Raw genomic sequence first — 27,141 nt, 5'->3', positions numbered from 1 at the left:
TCAGGAATGTATCCTCTGTCCAAACCTTCAGGCTGCAATATACTGGCTATTCAATGTAACAAAGGAACATTTAACACAAGACCTCCTTCCACCACCACCACCCCCACCCACTACCAATGTCCCCTGCTCCCCAAAGCCTGTCTTGCCATTCTTGTATCCATATGGTGTTAGTTACAGTTGCCTACTTGATGAGGTGTCAGGATGTGAACAACTTTAAATGGGAGACTTGACTCAAAACTGAGAATGCTTTGAGTAGTAAGTGTAAAGAAGGCAGATTCCCACATGGTGTCAGTATGTAATGGTAAATCACAAGTGACGTGCCTAAGAGTGCAGGACATTTATGCTGGTGTTTATCTGAAACTTGTTTTTTCTTTATTGCTGATGATGAAACTAGCATGATTTCCTGTCATAGTATGCTTTACTTATTTAAGAAAATTGTTCAATTGCTTAACAAATGCATCTTTTCATTGGCACTGGTCAAAAGTATTATTCTAATGCAAAATCCAATGCAATTGTTGAGACTGTCAATCCGACCCAAGCCTGTAACACATGCTCTACAAAAGACGGGGAAAATCTGATTCTTGAGTTGCCTACATGAGCTAAAGTAGAATAGTTTTATTTGGAAAGTAACAGAAAATCCTGTCGTTTAACAGTGCAGTTTGCCATCAACAATGGACTGCAAAATATTTCCCAGTAAACCTGCAGCAAATATGTTACAATCATTAATCTCCTAGTCTGAATGTCTTCACAGGCCAATGCTACACAGTCCACTGGCAGTCAGTACGTATTGCTTTTCCTTAATAATCTATCTGAATTCACAAAACAAGGGTGTACTTTTGAAGTGATGAGCTGTCCAGTGTAGTTGAGTAGCATACTAAATAAATCGGCCGGCAGGAGTGGTGCACTAACAGGTATCTCCAGGGTATCAGCAGAAATGAACCGCTGGGCACTCACCATCAGGTGCAGGTATGAGATATCCTTGGGGTCATGAATTAGTTGCTAATGGTGTCAGCTGCAGCGTTGTCATTCCCAGGACACCATTCCAATTTGTAGCTGTTGGTATTGCATTAAAAAAAATCAATAGCAAAACTTATCAATTGAGTGAAATGCAGCAATTACTAATGATAGCAGCTGGGAACTTCACATAAAGTGTGCAACTTATTTTTGTTATTCAATGTCATACCACATTTATAAATGTAATCTATATTGCCACATCTCTGTTACTTTTAAATACCTTCATCACCTTATTGTTTATATTTTTCATTCAAAACATTCTTAAAATATTAGTAAAATCAATCACTATGCATCATAATGGTGTAGAAGACAATCTTCTGATGTTAGTCATGGATCAAACAAGGAGACTGAGTGGTGACCTTGTCGAGGTATGTAAAATCATGAGGAGCATAGATAGGGTGAAAGCACAGTCTTTTTCCCAGGAAAAGGGAATTAAAAACTAGAGAGCATAGGTTTAACATGAGAGGGGAAAGATTTAAAAGAGACCCGAGGGGCAACTTCTTCATGCAGAGGGTGGTATGTATATGGGATGAGCTGTCAGAGAAAATGGTTGAGGCAGCTACAATAACGGCATTTAGAAGAAACCTGGACAGGTATATGGATAGGAAAGGTTCAGAGGGATATTGGCCAATGGTACTAGCTTAGATGGACATCTTGCTCAGCATGGACAAATTGGGTCAAAGGGCCTGCATCCGTGCTGCATTACTCTATAACTCTAATCGATGTAAAGCTGGCATAAAATAGCTGTTATATATATCCTTATCATATGTATTGTGCTTGTCATCTATGGATCAGTTGCCAGCACTCACACATCTGCAGATTCCACATTTAAGCTCCATTCCATACATAAGTAGAGCAACTCTTGAAAGCACCATTTTTTCACTCTTTCATTCTTTCAAAACACCATTGAAAGCACAGTCTTTGAGATGGAACCCTAAATCGAGACACTGTCTGCCCTCCCAAGTGTCATAAATGATCCTATAGCACCATTTTGAAAAAAAGAAGCAACTGAATCACCTTTAATATTTTGGTCAACCAACATGCCTCAGCCAAAAAACAGATTATTCTGACTTAGTCATGGTGGAAGCTGGTTGTGCAATACAATAGTTGCCACTTTTAAAACAGAAAACGCTGGAAACATTCAGCAGGCAAGGCAGCATCAGTGAAAGGAGAAACAGTTGAAGTTTCAGATCCAGGATTCAGAGTACAGAGTGCACCTGCAGAGTATTTCTAGCATTTACTGTTTTAATTCAGATTTCCAGCATCTGACATTTTTTTGATTTTCATTGGGTGTCACATTTCCAACATTCCAACAGTGACCACATTTCAAATGATACTTAATTTGCCACAAAATACTTTGGGAAGAAGTGAAACCACTATATAAATATAAGTTCTTTTACACAAAATTGAATACAAGGCATTGACTGTAAACTTAGTCCAGTGGCTCATGTACCTTCACTAATTACAAGGACACATCTCAAATGCATCCAGAGGATAAATTATTCCTTTAAATTTCCTGTCTATTCTCTGCAACTTGTAATGATATGATCTCAGTAAAATAATGTTAATGTTAGTTAAAGTTGTGCTGAAATGACATAAAATGAAGATTGAGAGGCTGTTGGAAGATCATGATCGGAGAATAATGCAACATAATAGCACATGAATCACAGGGGAGTTGATAAAGAAATTGATTCTATTTCCACAAAAGGATTATAGGGGAAATAAAAAGATAATGTGTTTGAAGGAAGAGATTGAGTGAGCGATTGAGAGATAATGAAGATATGTGTTACTGACTTGGAATACAATTAAAATGTTTGAATGACATACCAAATCATCTAAACCATGAATGTGTATGATTGCTGTGTAACACACCATCCTTGCTGGCTACTGTACATGGTCCACAATCTGTATGCTGGGATTATACCTACTCAGCCACTTCCCTTGACTCCCTCCTGTGGCTTAAAAAAATGTAACATTGATATTCCTCAGTACCCAAGAAACCTAAAACATCTTATGATCTCCTGCAATCAAACAGGAAAATAATTTTCCAACTTGGAATCGAGGATCTGTGCCACGATTCCAACCTATATGTATCCTTGAATGTGCCATTGAAGGAGAGAGGACTAATATATCTGTTCCTGTCAGTTAGGCTCAGGGTTTCCAGGGTAAGTTGCCTGACCTTGCCCCTTATTGTTGTACAGTTGTGTGATCCAGTGCTGAATGAAATTCCAAGCCCTGACCTATTTATTTTCCATTGTGCTAAATTTGTTGTCAAAATTGCAGTGTGAGGAATTTTAGCACTAAATCCATACTGTTGAATTTGTGTATGAGAGAACGAGAGACATCCACATTTATTATTTTTTGGGCATCATATGTTCCAACCAAGTGATACAAAAACAATTTAAAATGAATTTAATTATACAAAAGAAGAGCATGTGAAAAAGAGAGAGGGAAAGGAGGATTGAATGAGGAGGTAATTAAAAGTGAATGGCTGAGCATTTGCATGTGTAATGATTAATTTTCAATGCCAAAGATATTGTTTAGATGGCAATTGAAAGGTAACATGTTTAAAGTTTACTAAAAATTTACTAAGACTAAAATGGACAAGATTTAACATTCAGTGGTGAGTTTAGTTCCCATCAATGGCAAAAGTATAGCAATTTGCACCATTCAAGGAACTGCAAAGGTGAACCAGGTAGCAAGATGATGGGAAAGGCATATTGTCACAATATGCCGCATATGGAATACCAGTTAATGGAGCCATAGAATTCACTGTGGAAGAAGCTGCTGACAATCACCATTGACTGTGTTTAAATACCACAGCAGCTCAAGAGCAGATTGGTATGTAGATGTGGCACAGTGGCACAGCTAGTAGAACTGCTGCCTCACAGCTCCAGCGACCCGGGTTTCACTCAGACCTCTGGTGCTCTGGAATTTTCATGTTTTCCCTGTGACTATGCACATTTCCTCTGGGTGTTCCAGTTTTCTCCCACATCCCAAAAATATGCTGGTTGGTAGGTTAATTCGTCACTATAAATTTCCCCATATGTGTAGATGAGCGGTTGAATCTGGGCTGGGACAGGGTCATGTAATTGAGATGAATATGGATAGAATGAAATGGATTAGGGTAGGATTAGTGTAAAGTAAAAGGGTGGCTGATAGACAATGCAGACTGAGTGGCTTGAAGGGCCTATTTCCATGCTGCATCTCTCTATGGCTCCATTAACTGGTATTCCATATGCGGCATATTGTGACAATATGCCCTTCCCATCACCTTGCTACCTGGTTCACCTTTGCAGTTCCTTGAATGGTACCAATTGTTATATTTTTGCCATTGATGGGAACTAAACCCACCACTGAATGTTAAATCTTGTCCACTTTTGTCTTAGTAAACTTTTAGTTTTAGTAAACTTTTAACATGTTACCTTTCAATTACCATTTAAACAATATCTTTGGTGTTGAAAATTAACCATTACACATGCAAATGCTCAGCCATTCACTTTTAATTACCTCCTCATTCAATCCTCCTTACCCTTTCTCTTTTTCACCTGCTCTTTTCACCTACTTTTGTATAATTAAATTCACACATTCTAATCTGTGCTTCTTTCTCAGAGCATGCTCTGATTACTTCACATTTCCACTAACTGAATTCTTCAGTCTGGTCAGTTGATGGTGCACTTGCCTCAGAGTGCAAAGTAAGGAGTTCAGTTTCACACCAGAGATGTGAGCCCACATGTCTCAGTTAACCCTCTGCTGCTGTACCCCAGAGCTGCTTTTGGGTAAGGCACTAAACTTAGAGACTCTCTGTTCTCACAGATAGATATAAAAGATTCCTTGATGCTATTTTGCAAAAGAACAAGGAAGTTACCTAGCAAATATTTATTCATCAATAAGCATAATTAAAACAAGATCTGTCATTTTCACATTATTGTTTATGGGAGCTTGCTGTGACCATATTGGCTGTTGCATTTTCTACATTTTAACAGTCACTATACTTAAAATAATGAATGTAATTGGCTGTGAAGAACTTAGAGAAGATATTTCTTTTTCAGATGTTTAAGCAAATATCCATCGCCTGGTCCTGTCTACTTGGGACCTAAATGCTCTTCAGAGAGAAATGAATTATTTCTATCACCCACTTATTGTAGTTTCTGGAGCAAATTATCAAGGAGATTAAACAAACAAGAGAAATTCTTATGTTTATTCTGTAGTTGCAGAAAATTCTGGGCATTTGTTTGGATGTAGTTGAGGGACCAAACCTTGCCAAAAATATTCCAGCAAAAGTCAGTGCCTTAGGAACAGAAACGGGCTTTCAGTGTTTGTGGTTTGTGCCCACAATGCTGACGTGATATAACAAAAAAGGAATGAAGATTTCTACACACAATTTGTGGCAGTAGCCTGGCCTTTAAGGTGGAAGTTATGTCTTGCAGGGGAAGAGAATGCTAAAAGATGATAATATGATGCTAGGCTCCTAATTGCACACTTGAATGAAGGTCAATGCTCCACAGTTTAAAAGAAAATCTCTTTTTTAACAGAACACTCAATCATTTGTTCTGTTCATTGGTATCTCATTCGCTGCCTGTTTCTGTTTAACATACCTTTCTGACACAGTTGTGTAGTTCCCCATCTAGTGGTAGATAGGATTACTGACGGATTTGGTTCCAACATTTGCATGGTGTCTGATTTCCTTGAATCAAAGTCAAGTTTATTGTCATATACATGAGTACATGTATGCAGAGGTGCAACAAAAAACTTACTTGCAGCAGCATCACAGGCACACAGCATCAGATAAGCAGCATTCACAAGAAAAGTAAGCATAAATTATGCACAATTTTTACAAGAAAGAACACAATTAGTACTAAAAAAGACACAGTCCATTTTAGTGCAAAATGGTCATAGTTTTGCTAAACTGTGGTGATTGTAATTGTGCCGGTTGGGTTAAGAACCAATTGGTTGAAGGGAAGTAGCTGTTCTTGAACCTGGTGGTGTGGGACTTCAGGCTTCAGTACCTCCTTCCTCATGGTAGCTGCGAGAAGATGGCATGGCCCGGCTGGTGGGGATCTTTGATGGATGTTGTTACCTTGAGCCAGTGCCTCCTGTGGATTCTACCAACGTTGGGGAGGGATGTGACCGTGATGTATTGGGCGGAGTCCGCTATTCTGTCACCTTTATCAAGTCTGGTTTATTTTTAACTCCACACCATCATGCACTGATTCTTCGCTACCCTCTGAAACCTTCCTGTAGGCATCAATAAGGGATGGGTATTAAATGCTGGTCTTATTTCCATGAACAGGTAATAAAAATGATAAACCGTCTTTCTAAATGACATGCTTGTTATGTTTGTTCTTCATCAAGAGACAAACTTCACGTGGGTTTAACATCTGAACATTTTATTAACCAACAACAGAGTGGCTTGCTTTCCCTCCCTTTTTACAGCCACTTCCTGTTCCCCCATGTGACCCCTTGCATTGTCTACTGGGAACTGTAGTTCTTTATTATAACTACATAATAACACATAATAACACAATGCCGAACAAGTCAATTTTGCCCTTTGCATCAACGAAGATCCAATTACAACCTTTCAGATGGGACAGATAAACTTCAATATCATCTGGCATTTTCAGCTGAGCAACTTCATATGGATATCTTCACCATATTCACAGCAAATTCATGCAATCCTAGAGGAACATTGAAGACACAATCACCAGTATTTTAAAGTTACAGGCTGTTTATTTCCATCTCCCCTTGTTGGAATCTGATTCTGAAGTGCAATACTTATTGAAGCCATGGCAGAGAAGTTTGAAAGCTTGTTCACACAAGGAAGTGTCTCCAAATGGGGAATGGTAGACAAAAGCAAGCAGTGAAGAAATAAGGTAGATCAACAGGGTGCATTCATTAGCATTGGTGTTTCCTTATTTCAGTACTGCTTCAGATTTTATCTTTTTAATGGATTCACCAAGTCTGCTGCTGTTTCATATTTTTAACAATAGATATCCCAAGCAGTTGCTGATGCATATTGGCAGGAAGAACATCATGCAAAGCAGTCAATAAATGGAAGAAAGCTGAGCTGTTGCTTTCAATTTATGAGTGAAAGGCAGGTTATTACCACTGGCTGCTCTTCTTTTGTGGACTTGAACTTATTTAACAATCCCTTTATATTAGAGAAACAACTCAAGTAGAATCACTTCTACAATACATTGCTGCAGTGAATTCACCCCATTTATATTGCGGAATAGAGTCGACAGCACCTGTGGCAAAACTCCAGTGGTTTTATGTGCACTGTTGTTGAAAGGTCACAAACCATTGCTTCCCACAGAGACTTTTCAGATGACCAGAGGACAGTGCAAGTGGGTCAATGACGTGAAAATGCACAGAATTAGCTGTCCAAAAAATGCAGATTCATGCCCATGCCTGTATTTTTTATATACTCAATGAAAAAATAATATATTGAGAAGCAACAGTTGGAAAGGGATACATTAAAGATGTTTGAAATATATTAGAACATAGAACACTACAGCACAGTACAGGCCCTTCGGCCCACAATGTTGTGCCAACATTTTATCCTGCTCTAAGATCTATCTAACCCTTCCCTCCCACATCGCCCCCTATTTTTCTATCATTCATATTGATTTGGAAATGTGAAATGTGCAGATAAAAAAGAGAAGTTGTATGAAAGTAACATTGAGGGTGGTTAAGTCACTGACAAAGTTTATTAAATTAAAGGACTAGGTGATGATTCTTTGGTTTTAGGGCAGGAATGTATTGATGAGGAATTGAATAAGTGAAGTGAGGTAGCTCAGTAAGGCTATAGCCTTTAAAGTTTTAAAAAGGTCTGTGTTGCTGTTGCCAGAGATCAACTCTGTTTCCACACACACACTCTCTCTCTCTTTCTCTCTCTCTCTCTCTCTCTCTCTCTCTCTCTCTCCCCCTCTTTCCTTTTCTGTCCCACTCTCCCTGAAAAGGGCAGCTCACTGTCACCACCACCAGGCGGAATAAAGAATAGAAAATAAATGCTGACCTTGCCAGTATAAATACATTATACAGAAGAGCAAAAATTTGGAAGGAATTAATTAATAAGATTGAAATAGATGAGAAAATTGTGAAGAGGGGTATTAGAGTAGAGATGCCCAATTTTCTTTTTGTCATCAGGACCAGATTTAAAACTCAAAACACTTCTGAGGCCCAGTAATGAACCTGGTTTCATAGATACTGATGTTTCTAGTCCAGAACATGAAGGCATATGGAATATTATTAGCAGCTTAATTTCTGTTGAGATTTTTCTCAAGCTTCAACAACAGAATGACTGTTTCCTTATTTAAAGAGAAGAACTGTAACAGGGGTTTACAGGTGTCTGACCGCATAATTTGCTTCAAATCAATCATGTAGCCTAATCAGTCCTCAAAATCAATAGCAGTTTTCACTATCCAATATCTAATCATTAATTTTAAAATATTCGCTACTTCAAATTTTAAATTAAAATTATTTGATTTACCAGAGGGTGCTTCCTCAAAATTAATGAGACATGTTGTACTGTTTCTTTGAGCCCATATTTAAATCACGATCAATAACAACTGATTTTCACCATCAAACCAATAATAGTCTTTTGACTCAGCAGAGAAAAAATATGAACAAAAATGAATTCCCTAGCAAAAAGACAGGAAGCTCTGTGAATATCCCTTTTTCATTTTCAGAAACCTTTCTTCATAATCAAGACAACTTGTAGAAATTAAACAGTTTCCTTTGTGCTAAGACAGTCAGATCAATGTAAGTCAATAAGTTCAAAGAGAATTTCATTGCTTCGGGGTTAACTGAATACAGATCAACAAATAACTTCAGTTTTTCCATGTCTCTACAACCTCTGCTGAAGTAAATATTGAACCATTTTCACAATTAAGAATAGGATCTCAGTCACCATTGGGTACAAAAAAATGTGCTGACAAAAAATGAGCCAGATGACTTTGTTGAAGTTGTGGATATGAAAGTTTTAGTTCATTCTGAAAGCTATGCATTTGTTCAAGAAGTCTGGCACAAGTTGTTCTTCTTCTTGAAACTGAACATTCAGATCAAAAAGATAGGCATTAAGGTCAGTACTGAAAACAAGATTGCAAAGCTACTTAGCATCTGTGTGTGTGTGTGTGTGTGTGTGTGTGTGTGTGTGTGTGTGTGTGTGTGTGTGTGTGTGTGTGTGTGTGTGTGTGTGTGTGTGTGTGTGTGTGTGTGTGTGTGTGTGTGTGTGTGTTAACAGGGAGGACCAGGCCATAGGCCTTTCTTTCACCATTGTAAAAGCATTGATCTCTGGCAATACAACATAAACTTTGGCCTTGTTGAGCCACTTAACCTCAGTTTGATAAAATACATCAGTGTACTCAGCATCAGTTCCTTCCAATGACACTTCGAATTGATGATGGTTCAATGCCTGAGATATCCTAACCAGGGAGACAACAACATTCGTCACATGTTTGAAACCAAGCTGTTTCCCATATAATACAGAGACATCGAATGAACTGCTGCTTTTGATTGTCCAGATAACATGTAACATCCGTGGCACTCTGTCAAAATACCAACCAGTGTTCCCCATCGCAAACTCAAAAGATTCAATTTTATCCCAGAGACTGATAGCATAACAATGCCTATTATAGGTCCATGGAATGATACCAGTTCTGGTAATTTGAAGTAAATCTCAAACTTATTCATCTCACAATGCAAAAATACTGCCGAAGGGAATACGTAAATTCTTTTACCACATCATTCAGCTGAAATAATATGCAATTTCCTATATCTAATATTGTACATGGAATAGCCATGCAATTTAAAATGATTCCTTATCAAAGTTTAAAGCTTTAGTAGGGCACACTTCTTCACGTAATGTGAACAAGTAGTCTTACAGAAAATCTAATATGTTCCCATTAGTAATGCTAAGTGTAATTGTGAAATCAAGAAAGTAAAAAATTCTGTATTGAAGGACAACTGGCAGCTAATTCACAGAAAGTGGGTCAGTGATCAGAAAATTCTCCCACACGGTTCATATCAATTTGTTATTGTTGTTGCTGTTGCCTTCTCATGAAATTTCTTGTGTTTTACAGGCAACCCAGAGTTAGTCAGCAAAGTTCCTGTGACCATTCAGGTTTTAGACGTCAATGAATATGCACCGGAATTCTCAGTGCCTTATGAGACCATGATGTGTGAAAATGCCAAGACTGGTCAGGTACAGTATCAACTGTGTTAAAATTTAAATGCTTTGTGCGTCATACAGTATTTTGCTGAGGAGTACAGATAATAAATGAGGCATGGCTGGGAATTCCCTGGGAGCTACTGTTCCTCAGTCTTTGTGGATTTACCAGGAGTGTGGCAAATGGGATTCCTGTCATACTTTGCCTTATGTGTACAGTTCCAAGGAACTTTCAGGATATGTTGCTAATAAGCAGCACCGCATGAAGCCAAACACAAAAATGTTGGAGGGACTCAGCAGGCCAAGCAGCATCTATGGGGGTAACGGTCTTCCCACAAATGTTGAGTTTTTCCAGCATCTTTCTTTTTTTTGCTTCAGATTCCAGCATCTGCAGTCTCTTGTGTCACCATATAAGGTCATGTCCATTGATGATACAGTGAGGGAGGAGGTCGGGTGGGGGGAGTAAAATGTGAGCTATTGGCAGAGGAAATGGGAAGAGCATCATTAGCGGTCACACTTTCCTTGCTAATCTCATTCCCCAAATGCTAATTCAAGCCTGGAGCAACTGCTGACTCCTCTGTCCATCACCCTTCACCCAAAAGGCAAAAATAATTAGACAGAGTGAGTGGCAAAAAGATGAGTTTGTGGGGAAAGAAGGAATTAAACACTTGGGAAGGAAGAGCAATATAAACAAGATTCCACAAGCCATTCTAAACTCCCCCCACCAACCTCCCCCCTTCCTGAATGAATATCAATGGCCATGGTGGCAGGGCAGGGTATGGGAGGGCAAAGTCCTATTAGAGGGAGAAGACATTTTCTGTGGGCGAATATGTACCCATTCTGCCCTGGAGATAACTTCTCCATTATTTTTAGCCAACCATCTGTACTACTGATGAAATCGGCTCTTTGAAATGTACAATCAGCAAATCCAAAAGTCTTTTACTGTCCCCAATATATACGTAACAATGTAGACGTTTTGTGTTTTTTTCCCTATTTTATGTGGCCATCATAATACTTTGCAATATTCCCTGAAGTTTTAATTAAAATTCTGGTGTCACACATGCAGTGGATTGCTGCTGCATGAATTATTATTCAGATGTCTACTATGCATTTAAAAAAGTTCCTCTGACATCTATATCCAGCAACTTTTAACAGCTGAATTAAAATGTGGTGTGTCATCCAAATATATTCTTCCATTGTCTGGGAACATCACACAGCTTAATTTCACGTTTTTCAGTTCAATTCATTTTTCGTCACTTTGACACTTCATAACATACATATACTAAATATTAATGTTAGACAGCATTAATGTGATCTGATCACATTAGACTTGGATTCTTCTGTCTAGCTAAGATAACATAATTGTTATAAACCTCACCTTAACCTTTATGATAAGAATGTTAGATTCACATACCTGACTGTTGTGTTTCTTTTGTGACTTGGACATCACTATTATCAATAAAAGTGGATTGTTTCTGCATATTGAGGGAAAGCAATGTGTGGCTTGTGTGCTCTGCCTTTGGTGCAGTATATCTAATTTTTCATACATATTGAAAATAAAATAATGTATCTTAAAATGTATGTCTAGATTAGAAAGACCAGATAGCAATGATCCACCATTATATGAACAGTAAAAGGACTTGAGAACAGATCATAAATCCTAACACTAGATGGTGCTCTAGGCTGATAAGAATCTGTTCTTCAGCGAGTTTGTTTTCCCTTAAACAAAGTTGTAATTCTTTTCAGGTTACTTATTTTGTAACAATTGTGATGTCTGAGATTGAGGATGACCATAGTCACATCTGTGTTGTAAAAGTGTGCAGCCATTGTAAAGTATTGTTTCATTGCACACATTAGATAATATCTCTCCTAACAACATGGAAGTGATTTTAATGCAAGTAATGTATATTCTTCATTCTATTTATGCTTCTTCCATATTTAACTCTCATGTTTGACTCTGATTAGGGGAAAATAAGAGAAAATTAATCTTTCCAGTGCTCACTATTGTTTTCCCTAGTTTCTCCTCTGGTCTTGTAGTTGACGTCTTGAAGAACTTAATGCTTCAGTGTGCCTCAATATGCACCAAAGTAATTTTCACCAACAGATAAAGTTCGTTTTAGGTGCTCCCGTCCAAGACTAAATATTATGCACTGTTGAGTCCTTATAGAAAAACTGAACATTACCAAAAGGAGAAATGTGTATCTGGCCAATGGTCACTGGAATCACCAGTAGTCATATTGTTCCATAGGAAGCTACTGAAGAAAAAGCCTCCTTGCACCATATATGCTGACATACCAGACATTACAATTCTCTACTCAGGCCCACATTATGAAATTATTGACAAGAGGAATTATATCCCCCTACTTCCTTAATATAAACTTTCCAATCTTTAGTGACTTCAGTAGCAATGAATTTACAATGTGGAATATGCTGCCTGCAAAGGTGGTGGAGGCAGGATTCTCACAACAGGTAAGAAGCATCTGAATGAGCATTTGAATTGCCAAGGCATAATAGGCTGATATATGGGATTACTATGGATAGAAACTTGGTGATGATTGGCACGATGAGCTGAAGGATTTTTTTGTGTGCTGTGAGACTCTATTACTCTCAACAAAGCAGGCCTTCATACAAAAGGAAATATCAAGAAATTTGTTCAATCCCTTGCACATGGTGTTATCCTCCCTTTTAAAGATCATCTGGACATTATGAAACTTGATAGTTGAGTGTTCTGCAGAAACTAATTTGTCAATAGGTTGATAAATTATGATGTAAGTATATATCAAGCTTAGCAATGCATTCAGAATATTACTGAAGGACTGCAATAGTTAAGTTTTCAATCATCAGATGGGTTTCTGTCTTACAGTCTTGCATTTAGTAAAATATCCCTGGAAATTTTGTTTAGACTTCTCCTGATCTCCTTCAATAACCATAGTGAGCGATTAGCAGAAATGCAAGAAAAATGGACATTTGTTTTCACTCATGCCAGTGTGGAGACTGGAGAATAGGAAGTAGCTGGTTGCCAGGCAACTGAGAAGTATGAGCCTTGCTAGCTGCACCAGTGGGTACCTGGAGCACTTCAAATGAAACATGGTGTACAACACAGCATTTTATAAAACATACTATTACACTTTTGCCATTTCCTTCACCATTATGTTTATAAGCACTTACACCATCATAAGGTTCAGTGACTCAGAAGATATTGTTTTCTTCTTGCATGTCGGCAAAGAACCCTGAATATATGCCTGCATGCTCGGGTAGTCGTTACCTCTGCCTGTCACATGACGGCTGTCATTCCCACTCTCACTTCCCGACTGGCAATATGGCAAGTATTGGTTTACAGCCTTATGTTATTCCTTCAAAAGGCATCTTGAGTAATACCTGGATACCCAATGCCACATTTAGTATATACAAGTTAAGAGTACTATTAACAACTGGCTATACAATATAGTATGACTTTAGACACTGCAGAAACAGGCCCTTTAGTCCACTGAGTCCGCATTGACCATAAAGCAAGAGTAATCGTACACTAATTCCATTTTATTCTCCCCACATTCCCATCAACACCCACCCCCAAATTCTACCACTCCCCTACATACCAGGGGCAATTTACAGTGGCCAATTAATCTAACAACCAGCATGTCTTTGGGATGTAGGAGGAAACAAGAGCAGCCAAAGGAAACCCAAGTGATCAAGGGGAGAACATGCAAAAACTCTACATAGATAGCACTGTGGTCAGGATAGAATCAGGGTTGCTGGAGCTGTAACTTTGATAGATGATTGTACCAGGCATTGAGGCTTAGCTGAAAATTTGTGTCTTTTGTAAAGACTGGTCTGTTAGATAGCTCTACCTCTGTTATTTGCCAAAGCAAGAAACTACACAAAAGACCCTACAAACACCGCCAAGCATTCTCACCTTCCAATAAAAACAAAATTCTGGAAACAATCAGCAAGTCAGGCAGCATCTGTAGAAAGAAAAATGAGAATCGATTATTCAGGCTAAAAGACCCTTCATCAGAGAACTTTGTTCCATTGAGAGCTTATTGTGAATGAGATATGCCACAGTTTACTACTGCAATGGTAACAAAACCAGAAAATGTTGCTTTAGATTTTCAGTAAGACATTTCAATATTTCCATAAACCTGTTGCTTAATCCAGGTTTCAATTTGAGAGTTACCTGCAATGCAACTGATTGATTGCCCCAACATTTGGTGATGGTAATGAAAATCAAAACATCTGCAGATGCTGGAAATCTGAAATAAAAATAGAAAATGCTGGAAACACTCAGCAGATCAAGTTGCATGTGTGGGAAGAGAAATAGAGTTATTCTTTCAGGTCAAAAGATCCTTCATCAGACTCTTTGTCTTTGACCTGAATCATTAACTCTGTTTCTTTTCCCACAGATACAACCTGACCAGCTGAGTATTTCCAGCATTTTCTGTTATTAAATCCACCTTCAATCAATAATGATAGATGGTAATCCAGAGGAACGGCCCTCTCCAGTGATGATCATGCAGAGTACTGTCCCCCCAAAGTCCATGATGATAATCCAGAGTACTCCCCCCAGTCAGTGATGGTTACCCAGTGTACACCTTCTGCAGTCAATGATGGTAATTCAGAGTAAGTTCCCTCTACAGTCCGTCATGGTAATGCTATCTATAACGATGGGAAGGATGTGGAGGCATTGGAGAGGGTGCAGAAGAGTTTTACCAGGATTTTGCCTGGATTGGATTCTGTTAGCTATAAGGATAGGTTGGATGCACTTGGATTGTTTGCTCTGGACTATCAGAGGCTGAGGAGCAACCAGATCGAATTAGTTTAGATTGACATCATACCTGGTGCAGACATGGTGGATCAAAGGGGCTGTTCCTATGTTCTGTGTTCCAGTACTCCTCCTCCCGTCAGTGATGGTAATCCAGAGTGCTCTCCCCTGCTTTTTATGAGGTCAGCCGTGAATAACCTTGTTTCCTGCTGATTAAAAATCTGGACCAATACCTTAAAATACAACTCTTAAAGGATGTTATGTTCCAATAGACATCTCCAATGCGATGCCTCCATCACTAAATCACAATGGGTAGATGACAAAGGCAGTGCATTAAATTCCTTCAGTCAGAAATACAAATCAAGCAGTTATAGAGTCAGTTATAGAACACAGAAACAGGCCTTTCGGCCCAACTCATCCATGCTGACCAAGTTGCCAACCTGAGTTCATACCTTATAACTCAAGCTCTCCAGTCCTGGTAACACCTTTTCTGTATTTTTTCCACCTCAAGTGCCAAATGCCTTCTTCAGCACTTTGGCTATCTGTGTTACTGTCTACTATCAATTTCACTGTCTATTGGAAATTGGAAGTAAAATATTTGCAAAGGTACTTGCAATGTTTGACAATGTACTGAAAATATCTGACAATGTACTGGACTCAACAAAAATAGTGGTAAGTGTGAAGATCCAGAAAATAAAAAAAAGTCTCGTTTTTCAATAACTGAGGAGAAACACATGTCAAGCGAGTCAACAACAGAACAACTGTTTTTGTTTGTTCAGCAAGGATGTGAGGGTGGAAGGGGCTACCTACTGGCATAGCCAAGTTTTTGTCCGATCTTAATTACCCTTGAGAAGGTGGTGTGAGCTGTCTTCTTGAACCAGTGCAGACCAGGATGAATGTAATTCAATAATACTGTTAGTAGGGAACTCCAACCTTTAGACTCAGTGAGATATTTCCATCTTGGAATAATGTGCAACATGTAGAGGAATATAAGGGTTTAGAGGGTGGGAACTGCATTCCCATGCTTCTTATAGGTGGCTGAGGTGCTGGTTTAGGTGCTTTTGAAGAACCTTTGGAAGGGGGGTTGGGTGGGAGGTTACTGCAGTGAACTTCGCAGATGGTGTACACTGCCATCACTGTGTACTGTTGTTGGAGGGACTGAACACTTAGGGTAGTGGGTAGGGTGCCAATTAAGCAGGATGCTGTGTGCTGGATGGACATGACTGTAGCCAGTGGAGAATCTTCCCCTTGATTCCTATTGATGTACGTATTGTCGTGGATTCTTGCTGCCATGCTTATTTAAATTGTGCATTAAATTGAAGGACAGTCATTCTCATCTGGCAGTCCTGGTCAAACCAAAATGAGTATTGGTGAGCAAGTTCTCACTGACTAAATGCTCTTCAGTAACATCAAAACCAGAGTCATGGTCAGTAATTCACTCTGATGGGATAAGATTAAGATATCTTTATCTTTAAGTCACATGTACATCGAAACACACAGTGAAATGCATCTTTTGCATAGAGTGTTCTGGGGGCAGCCCACAAGTGTCGCCACGCTTCCGGCACCAACATAGCATGACCACAACTTCCTAACCCGTATATCTTTGGAATGTGGAAGGAAACCGGAGCGCCCAGAAGAAACCCACACAGACACGGGGAGAGCGTACAAACTCCTAACAGACAGCTGTAAAGCGTTACGCTAACTGCTTCAAACTGCACAAAATGTTCATCAGTTCAAACTATTGCTGGCCATCTGTTAATGGTTAATATCCCTCTCAGTTCCCTGGCTATATCCCCTTCTTCAGCCTTCTCCTGTCTTTAAACTCATAGGCCCATGGTCTCTACAACTGTCGCTAACCTTACAGGGTCTCCAATGAGCTTCCCACTGAAGTGAACCTAACAGGAAAATGGAGAATGGTTTCCTCTTCTTTGCCTCCAATCCAGAACTAAGGATGCCCCAACTTCAGTCGTTGAGCTGTAGTTTGTAGGCAAGGCCTGTGTATACATTTGTTCAGAGGCTTCTCTGAATCACCAAAGTGTGCAAGAGAATGTGGCTTACACTTAACATCCACAATGAAAGGTTCTCTACCAACCTACCCTCATTGTTAATATAGGTCCATGGCAAGACCATGGAAAGTGTGGACCATTTCCCATATCTTGACTGCTCAGCTTCTGCAGCAGGCCTCTCGAAGTATTGGAGAGAAGCCGCCAATATTGCCTTCCCAAAATCCTCCAAATCCACAGGCAGTGAACAAATGTCGATGTCACCTCCAGTACCAATGCCCTAATTATTCTCAAACGCCTCCAGTGGTCAGATCTTGTCATTTGCATGCCGGAAACTAGGCACCTAAAACAGGCAATGTACTTTGAACTCCATTAGAGTAAGCAATTAGCAGATAGATAGAAGGAATGATTCAAAGATATTCTTAAAGCTTCTCTGAAAAAGTGTTTAATGTCCCCAATGATTTCTGGGAACCCCAGGCCCATGGTTGCTCAAAATTGTGAAGGAACATATGAGACTCTAGAAGTCGTTTGTCAGGAGTATGAAGAAGCTTGAGTAAATGCTGTAAGAAATGCAGTGCCTCATAAACTACTCACCCACCCTGTCAAGCACCACACTGGTGGAAGAGTCTGTGAGCCCCACATTGGCCTCATCAAGCACCTCAGACCTGAAGTGGGAGTAAGTCAACCTCGAGGGGCTACCTGAGAAGGAGAATGGTTTGTTGAAATATCTTACCATATGAGCATTTTATTGCACTTTATCATAGCTTTCCTTGAGCTAAAACAGTTCTCTTTCAAGACATCATAAAGATAAACCTTCACAGCCCTGACAACATGGCAAAGCTTTGTTGACTATTCAGTCAGGAGCCTATTATTTGTGTACATGGAAACAGGTGGGTGCAGCTTCTGCTTTTTATACTGAATTAACAATGATCGGCAGTTTTTGCTGTGATCCTTGCAGGTAATTATGACAATCAGCGCTGAGGACAAAGACTTACCAGCCACAGCCCCACAATTTCACTTCAGGCTGTCACCCGAGGATGATGCAAACCCAAACTTCACTATTCAAGACAACGGAAGTAAGATCTGCTTTCTATTCTATCTTCTCCCTTTCTTCAAAGCTGACAGGCAATTTCCTGCAGAATTCTCTTCAAGCTAATTATTTAAAGCCATTTTGTGTCATGTACTTGACTAAATCGAAGCAATACAAATAACCATGCTTTCAAAATTGTGACAGCCTTTACTTGTGTAATCATCTTGCCACAATTTGATCCCCTTACAAGCAGTTTCTGGAGCAATGGATTCTTGGAAAATCTTCCACCTTCTCCGTTTCCTTTATTTTCTAAGCTGCTGCTTCTATGGAAAATATTGTTTATTTACTATTTCTCCATTACAACAGTTGCTACACTTCCAAAAGTCTTCATTAACTATACAATGCTGGAGGCCACCCTGAGATCACAATGGCAATACCAAATCAGAAATATTTCATTCCAAGTCTTTGTTTTCATTTTACTCCTACCATATGATTATACAATTTTAGACGACATTTTCTGAGGATATGCTGTGCACTTAGAATGATATCTAATGTTGCATCTTGAAACTGAGAATAGATTACTTATTTATTTAACTGTCATAAGAGCATATGAGAGACATGCCGCCTTTGTGGGCTGCCTGATAGCCAGACAATCCTGTTATGAGGTGTGTTTCTCTGTCACTCTCCTTGTTCATTTTCCTGTGCTGGGTCAGCAAAGGAATTCTTGCTCTGACTGATGATGGTCTCAAAGGCACCACCTTTGGCAGCCAGGATCCTGCCAGGTTTAACCTCCTCAAGGTTGCTAACTGTGACCGTCTCAGGCGATCAGGTGGGGGCCCCAGCTGCTCTCTACCTCCCAAAGCTGCAGATGTTTGCAAGGACGTGTAAATTGGTCGGTTAATTGGCCAATGTTATGGAGTGGGTAGGTGAGAGGTCGAATTTAGGGAGAATAAAAATGGGATTTATGTAAATTGGTGGTCGCTGGTCAGCATGGACTTGGTGGGTTGAGGGGCCTCTCTCAGTGCTATATTTTTCCATGATTCTTTGGTAGTACATTGTACCAAGCTAAAGAGCAGTAAGGACAACTAAGGAATTAACACAGAGTCAGCAATACCTATTGGGATTAGTGTAGCATTAGTGTAAATGCTTGATGGTTGGTGTGGACTCTGTGGGCTGAAGCACCTGTTTTCATGCTCTATGACTCTACAACTCATTTCTATTAAGGGTGAGGGATGTGCCAGGAATATATTTGAATAATTGTTTAGAAATAATTAAAGCACAGAGGAAGGTTTCAGCAGCATGTCAGTTGAGGAAGGGGAAGAGCCAGATATTGTCACTAAGGGGAAAACATTCATTCTTAGTGACAAAGCAGCTTTGTAATCAGAAGATCATCTCATGGTCAAACACAAAGTGACAATAGTGAACAGTCCGGTTCAGACACACACAGTTGCCAGGGAGATCTATGAAACTGATCACTATCGAATGAAGTTCATGGCAGGGATCAGGAACAATAAGGGAAATACAGAGGGCCAGATAATGACAGTGCATTTGTAATAATGTTTCTTTTACACTTTTCACACAGTTAAATTACCACTGATCTTCTATAACTGGTGGCAAGTTTGATAACCCAGCTGTGATTCATTTAAAGGCTTTTTTGGGAAATAATTTCCATGAAAAAAATTGTAAGTTTCTTAAGAAGATAGTGTCAGTACATTTTAGAGAGCTCTGCTCCTTGGCCAGAATGATATTTTCTGATCAATCACAGAAAAGTTAGTGGACATGAGACCTACATGATCATGACCTGCCCATCTATTCCCCATCTCGTTCCCTTTATTCCATGGTTTACTGTCCTTTCCTATCAGATTCCTTCTTCTTCAGCCCTTTGCCTCTTCCACCTATCAGCTCTCAGCTTCTTACATCACTCCCTTTCATCCTCCCTCCCCCACCCACCTACCTTCCCCCTGTCAGGCAGGCTCACCTGCCAGCCTGCACTCCTCGCCCTCCCTGACCTTATTCTGGCTTCTGCCCTCTTCCTTTCCAGTCCTGATGAAGGGTCTCGACCCGAAACGTCAACTGCTTATTTCCCTCCATAGATGCTGCCCGACCTGCTGAGTTCCTCCAACATTTTGTGTGTGTTGCTCCAGATTCCAGCATCTTCAGAATCTCTTGTGTCTCCGTGCATGATCTAGTTGCTAAATGACTTGAAATCGATGGCCACAATGGTCAGAAATGAGATACGGATCAGCTGTGACTTAGTGAATAGAACCCTCATCTGTGGGTCAGTAAGCTATAGGTTCTAACCCCAACTTTACAGCCTTGAATATTCAGTCTTCATTGAGAGATGGCTATGCTGTCAGAGGAGCTATCGTTTTCATCAGCGATTAATCTGCTTATCATGACTGGGATAAAGGATCTTGTGGAGCAATTTGAGAGTCAAAAGGGTACGGTATCATGGACACCATTTATCCCTCAAGCACCATTAACGAAATAACTTATTTGATCATTTGCCTCATTGTTTGTTAGAGTGTACTGTATGTAAATTGTCTGCCATGTTACCTCACATTTTAATAATGACCAATCCTTAAAATTGGCTGTGGGCACTCTGAGGTTGTGAAAGCCTATGTAAATGTAAGTGCTCACCATATTTATCAATCAAAGAAAGGTTTGGGGAAATTTGATGAATTAAGAAAAAGTGGATAGGTTAGGCTGATTAAAAAGTTCAGTCATCCCTCATGAATGGCTGTTGTTGAGTGGCTGATCGGTGAGGCACGAAAATTAATGTTGGAGGGAGCTGCAAAACATTTCAATGGCAGGTCTCATGCCTATGGTGTGACATACCTTGTGGCCTGAAGCAAAAATCCTCCTGCAGTTCCCCAGCTTTGGGATGGAACATTTCCAGCTTCTTGGCTATGCTGTAATATAATTTGAAAAATGTTTTGGGCCACTTTGTGCCAGACAGCAATGGTCCCTTTCAAGGATCACAAGTTAAGCTGTTGAATGCCAGGACAGAAAGGCAATCTGTGGGTGATCCATAATCCAGCCATGTACCATTTAAAATAGTTACCAGGAGACAGGTTAGTCATAGGACCCTGATTTAAGTTGTAAAGAGCCAGATGGGTTTCCCACTGATACACAGGAAACCCCTTTCAAAAATGGGGAGTTGAGTCTTCATGGAGAAGTAAACCTAATAGTTCCTTGTTACCACTCATTAATATTGATTTTAAATCTTCCCAAGAGGTGATCTCTGGTGCAGATAGCACTGCAAGGGTCTGACTGCAATTTCAAATCCAACTATACTGTCAAAGAATGTGACTATCTCCAGCTGAAGCTGCAAGAATTAAATGTGTGTTCTTCCCATTTTGTATCCAAGAGTATCTGGGATCTGAAAGGGTAATTTAGGTCTCCCCAGATCCTGATCTTATTACTTTCCTTGTGCTGATGGCTAGTACTGGGATACATAACTTTAAGCTATTTCACTAATCAAGAAGTGAATTGATGCTATTTGCAAAGGCCAGTAGTTAAAATAGCCTAGGCCAGATTACTTTAGAAGTGATTTGCTTTGGAATTCATCCCTGCTCAATACTAATAACATCCCATGTGATCGACTTTAGTGCAATGAATTTTGGAGGCATAGTACATGGCTGTATTATGCAGCCAGGGGTGAATTACTCGGTACATGAATTTCCAACTTACCACATCACTGATGCATCTGTAGTTAAAATTGGGTGCTAATGTTCTTCTTGAGTGGAAGGAGAAAGAATGCGGGAACGTCACAGAACATTCACTCTGAATCATGTAGCATCTTTAACGGAGTTTCACTGAATGAAACGCAGAGCTTAGGGCCTTGCCAGCTCTAGGTGGAAGTGTAGGGAAGGACAGATAGCGGAGGTTGAAAGGATGGAGGAGATAACAAAGGTAGCAAGGGGTCGGTCAATGCAAAGATTTGAAAAATCAGAATCAGATTTGTTATCAATGACTTAAATGATGTGAAATTTGTTATTTTGCAAAGACATAAAATGACTCTAAATTACAAAAATAAATAAACAGTGCAAAAAGAAGGAACAACGAGGCAGTGTTCATGGGTTCATGTACCGGTAAGAAATCTGATGGCAGAGGAGAAGAAGCTGTTTCTGAATCATTAAGTCTGGATCTTCAGGCTCCTCCCTGATGGTAGTAATGAGAAGAGGGCATGTCCTGGATGGTGTGGGTCCTTAGTGATGGATGCCACCTTCTTGAGGCACCGCCTCTTGAAGATGTCCTCGATGGTGCCCTTGATGGAGCTGGCTGAGTCTACATCCCTCTGCAGCCTCTTGTGATCCTGTGCATTGGAGCCTCCATGCCAGGCTGTAATGCAACCAGTCAGAATCCTCTTCATTGTACATCTGTACAAATTTATAATAGTCTTTGGTGACATACCGAATCTCCTCAAACTTTTAATGAAATAGAGCTGCTGGTGTGCCTTCTTCATAATTGCATCAATGTGTCGGACCCAGGATAGATCCTCCAAGATGTTGACACCCAGGAACTTGAAGCTGTTCACCCTTTCCACCAAGAATTTTAAAATCAACGTGTTTCTAGGCAGAAAGACTATTGAGATCAATGAGCATAGGAATGATGGGTAAATTAGATCAGCTGTGAGTTAAAATATCACCAGCTGAGTTTTGAATGAGTTTAAGTTTTTACCTGATGGAAGATGGTAAGGTGGTCAGGAGAGCTTTGGAACAGCAGAGTCTGGAGTTTCAAGCCCAGCTACCTCCTTTTTGAATTGACATTTAATTTTCAATTCTCGACCAGGAGATTTCAAGTCCCAGACTGAAGAATTTGGTGATTATTGTACCTGGACAGGATAGCCTGATTGTGGAATCAGCCCTTGCATTTAGTTTTTATTCCTTGTGTCTGCTGAAGACACTAACAGTGTGTTGCACTGCATTTGCTCCATTGAAAATTATTTGACCACATTGTAAGTCAAAAGATGATCACTGTTTTCTATTCTGTGGATTTCAGATAAACCTTTAATGATCTTTTTTTTTCTGCCATCATTGGTTATGTGTTCCAGTTATTACTGTTTTGCTAAAACATTTGAGAGTTGAGACTGTATGGTGCAACGTTAATAATGCTTAAAGTACTATTACCTTCATAGCATGTCTGACAGAACAACTGTATACATACGGAGGTTTATTGTTAAAATGAAACCGTGTGATTGGAACATTTTCCTTTTGGTGAGCACAATAGCTTTACTTCCAGCAATAACAACTTCCATTCATATAACACCTCAAGTAACTTACACATTTCAAAACGTTCAACAGAATCAGAGTCAAACAAAATTTGGCACCAGGCTTCATTAGGAAATATTGTTTTAAGAAGATAATTTAAGGTACTTCTTATAGGAAGAGAGAATAATGGAGAGGGATATAGAAAGGAGGAGGTATTGAAAGGGAATTATAGAGCAGTGCTTAGAGCTAGCTTATGCTACTTAAAACCAGCCTGCAGCTGTAAAAGGGAAGTGAACTGTTACTGGAGCAGGTTGTGTTCAAGGTGACTAGGATCCAAGTTTTCTGAAAGAGTATTGGAAGTTTTGGAAGAGAAGGAGGAAAGAAGGAAAGATGCCCAATGTCTGCAGGAGGCCAAGTAGGCAATGGGAATCCAAAGCTTTGGGAGGTCACCTCTTGAGACCTGGTCTAATGACCTAAGAAGTTCAAGTTGAGTGATCAAGCTCAGAGAATGAATCATCAAATGCCAAATCCCATCAACTGCATAAACTCACCTCAGGCACAACCGAATGTATCAGATCCTCATCACCCATCTACCAGCAATCTCTATCGATCAAATCTCATACCTGACACTTTAGTGCTTCACTTTGCACTGACAGATATGGCACAGTTGTAATCTTCACACCCAGTTCCCATAGCCTGCAAACGTTGGCATCCATTCGAAATAATGCCATACAAACATATTGCATAAAACTCTCCATCACACTTCCCACTCTACTGAAGGAGAAAGTGGAGCATATCAGATGCCACAGGAACTTGCTGGAGGGAGGTGGCTCTGCTCTTATACTCCAACTTCTATTGTGGAGGCATTGTTGGAAAGACCAGTGACAGGACTGTTGAAAGATCCATGGAGGCCTCATTTGTCCCCAGTAGGGGAAAGAGAAACATGGAAAATAAGAACAAGAGTAGCCCATTCAGCCCTTTGAACCTGCTCTGCCATTCAATAAAATCATGACTGATCATCTCTCCCAATATTATAGTTCTTCTTTCTCCTTTGATGCCATTTGTATCTAGAAATTTATCTATCTCCTTAAATAGTCATTTAGCCTTCACCACTTTCTGTGGTAGAGAATTCCACAGGTTCATCACTCTCTGATTAAAGAAATTTCACCTCACCTCAATTCCAAATGTTTTATCCTCAAACCTGAGATTGTGACCCTCATTCTAAGCACTACAGCCAGGGGAAGCTTCCTCTCGATGTCCAGTCTGTCTGGACCTGTCAAGATTTGTCATTTTCAACCAGATCCCCTTTCACTCTCCTAAACTCTAGTGAATACAAACCTAATTGATCTAATCTCTCGGTCTAGCTCTGCCAGAAGTTTCTGGCTTCTGCCCTCTTTCTTTCCAGTCCTGGTGAAGGGTCTCGACCAGAAACGTCGACTGTTTATTTCCCTCCATAGATGCTGCCTGACCTGCTGAGTTCCTCCAGCATTTTGTGCGTGTTGCTCCAGATTCCCCAGAGCATCTGCAGAATCTCTTGTGTCTGGTGAAATTTCGTTGCACTCCCTTTGTGGCAAGTATATCCTTTCATGGGTAAGGAGGCCAAAACTGCACAGAACATTCCAGGTGTAGTCTCACCAGGACTCTGTGTAATTGTAGCAAGATATTCTTTGCATATCTGTTCAAAACCTTTCGTCAACATACGTTTTGCTTTTTTATAAATTGCTTGCTACAATTTGGCTTTCAATGACTAGTGTATAAGAACAGAGTATACAAGATACAAGAACATTGTACCTTTGTACATTGACCATTCCCAATCTAACTCAAGTTGAATTATAGGCCACAATTCAGTTTTTCCAACGAAAGTGACAGTTAACTCGGGAATCTGTGTGTGTGCAAACTTGCCCTCCAGCAAGCTGGCCTACCTAGGTTACTTACACATTTACACTTACACCTACACACTTACTTACAGTATCTCACTACTTTCAAATGTACTTATTGTTTAGGTCTTCACTCTCCAACCCCAGGTTGGAGGAGCAACATCTCATATTCTGTCTTGGTAGTCTCCAACCTGACGGCATCAGCATCGATTTCTCTAGCTTCCGGTACCCCATCCCCTCTGTTTTTCTTCCCCCCCCCCCCCCCCGCTGCCTTTGTTTTCCCTCATTCCTGTGGCCCCTTCACCCCTTCTCTTTTGCCTCATGACCTGCCCATCTCCTTCCCTTTATTCCATGGTCTTCTGTCCATTCCTATCAGATTCCTTCTTCTTCAGCCCTTTGCCTCTTCCACCTATCACCTCGCAGCTTCTCACATCATTCCCTTTTACTGCCCTCCCCCACCCACCTACCTACCTTTCCCCTCTCAGCTGGACTCACCTGTCACCTGCCAGCTTGTGCTCCTCCCCCTCCCCCTACCTTTTTATTCTGGCTTCTGCCCTCTTCCTTTCCAGTCCTGATGAAGAGTCTCAACCCAAAATGTCAACTATTCATTTCCCTCCAGAGATGCTGCCTGACCTGCTGAGTTTGTGTGTATGTTGTGTGTATTGCTCCAGAATTCCAGCATCTACAGTCTCTCTTGTGTCTCTGTGAAACCTTTACCATCCTCCCCAAATGAAGTTCTGTACTAATTTCTATGGATAGCATATTAAGAAGATGATAGTCTTTAAAAGGGAAACATTAGCACCTCAAGCAGGCTGTGAACAGGTCTTGAAGAGTCAGTAATGGATAGAAATTTGTTGCCACTTTCACCTCTACTACTTACTTTAGCAGCATATAGGACATATGTCCCAAAGAGATTTTTGCTGCGAAATCCCCACCACCAAGTACCCCATCACCATACCCACCCCCCTCCCATCAATTCAGGAACAGCTTCTTCCTCTCCGCCATCAGATTGCTGAATGATCCAGGAACCCATGAATACTACCTCATTGTTCTTTTTTTTGGCATTATTTATTTATTTTTGTAATTTATAGACTTTTATGTCTTTGCACTGCCACAAAACAACAAATTTCACGTCATATGTCAGTGATAATAATTCTTATTCTGATTAGAAGAGGAACTCTCTCCATACAAGTTGCATTGTACTGCCATGGACACTAATGAAATGAACTTCAAAGGCAGAATACCTGGTGCTGATGTGGTTGTTTAGCACATTTACTCAATCAACCAAGGATAGATTTTTGGGCAATTCAAGCTATAGGATAAAGTGTGAAGTGATACCCTGTACAGATTTCTGCCGTACAGCTGGGAACACAACAGTTTCATCTTCAATATTTATTTGTGTTTTTCCTCTTCTTTGCAATGCTGAATGTCTTTGCAAAAATGCCTACATCAACAACTAGAATCTTTTGAGCTAAACATTTGGGTGGCATGGTGGCTTAATGCTGCTGCTTCACAGCTCTAGCAGCCTGGGGTCAACCCTGACCATGGGGACGCATGTCTGTGTGGAGTTTGCATTCTCCCTGTGACTGCGTAGGTTTCCTTTGGGTGCTCCAGTTTCCTCCCACGTGCCAAAGCTATGCTGATTGATAAGTTAATTGGTTACTGCGAATTACCTTTCTTATGGGTGGTGGCAGGAGAATTGGTGGGGGGAGGGCAATTGGGGTGGGAGGAGTTGATGGGGATGTGAGAGGAAAATTGGATCAGTGTAGATAGGTGCTTGATGATCAGCCTGGATCTGGTGGACTGAAGGGCCAGTTACAATGCTGGAAGAATATATGACTCTGTAAGAATGCATTAAGAGTTACAAAAATAAGCAGGTCCTCCCCAGGTTACACCAGGGTTCAGTTCCTGTGAACCGTTCATAACCCAGACAGTTGGCAACTCAGAAATGCAGCCGCAAACCAAGTTCCCACATGGTAGAAGCTGCCTGCAGCCTTGCGGCAGCTGGCAAACCCAACCCGCCAGTCTCCTAAACACTTGTTCGTATGTACGGGCTGCACATAAGTCTGCTGTTTA

The 27,141-nt window shown here is 40.3% G+C and overlaps 1 protein-coding gene across 1 annotated transcript in view; it reads left to right on the top strand.

Moving 5' to 3' along the window:
* LOC127570997 (cadherin-12-like) overlaps positions 1-27,141 on the top strand; it is a 182,221-nt gene that overhangs the window by 146,345 nt on the left and 8,735 nt on the right. The window contains exons 8-9 of the mRNA XM_052016968.1: positions 10,098-10,219; positions 17,904-18,021. Coding sequence (XP_051872928.1) covers positions 10,098-10,219; positions 17,904-18,021 — 240 coding nt within the window. The remainder of the gene's footprint in view (positions 1-10,097; positions 10,220-17,903; positions 18,022-27,141) is intronic.

Source organism: Pristis pectinata, chromosome 5 (genome assembly GCF_009764475.1).
Source record: "Pristis pectinata isolate sPriPec2 chromosome 5, sPriPec2.1.pri, whole genome shotgun sequence".
NCBI classification, from domain to species: Eukaryota; Metazoa; Chordata; class Chondrichthyes; order Rhinopristiformes; family Pristidae; genus Pristis; species Pristis pectinata.
This window is presented reverse-complemented; position numbering and strand designations above follow the sequence as displayed.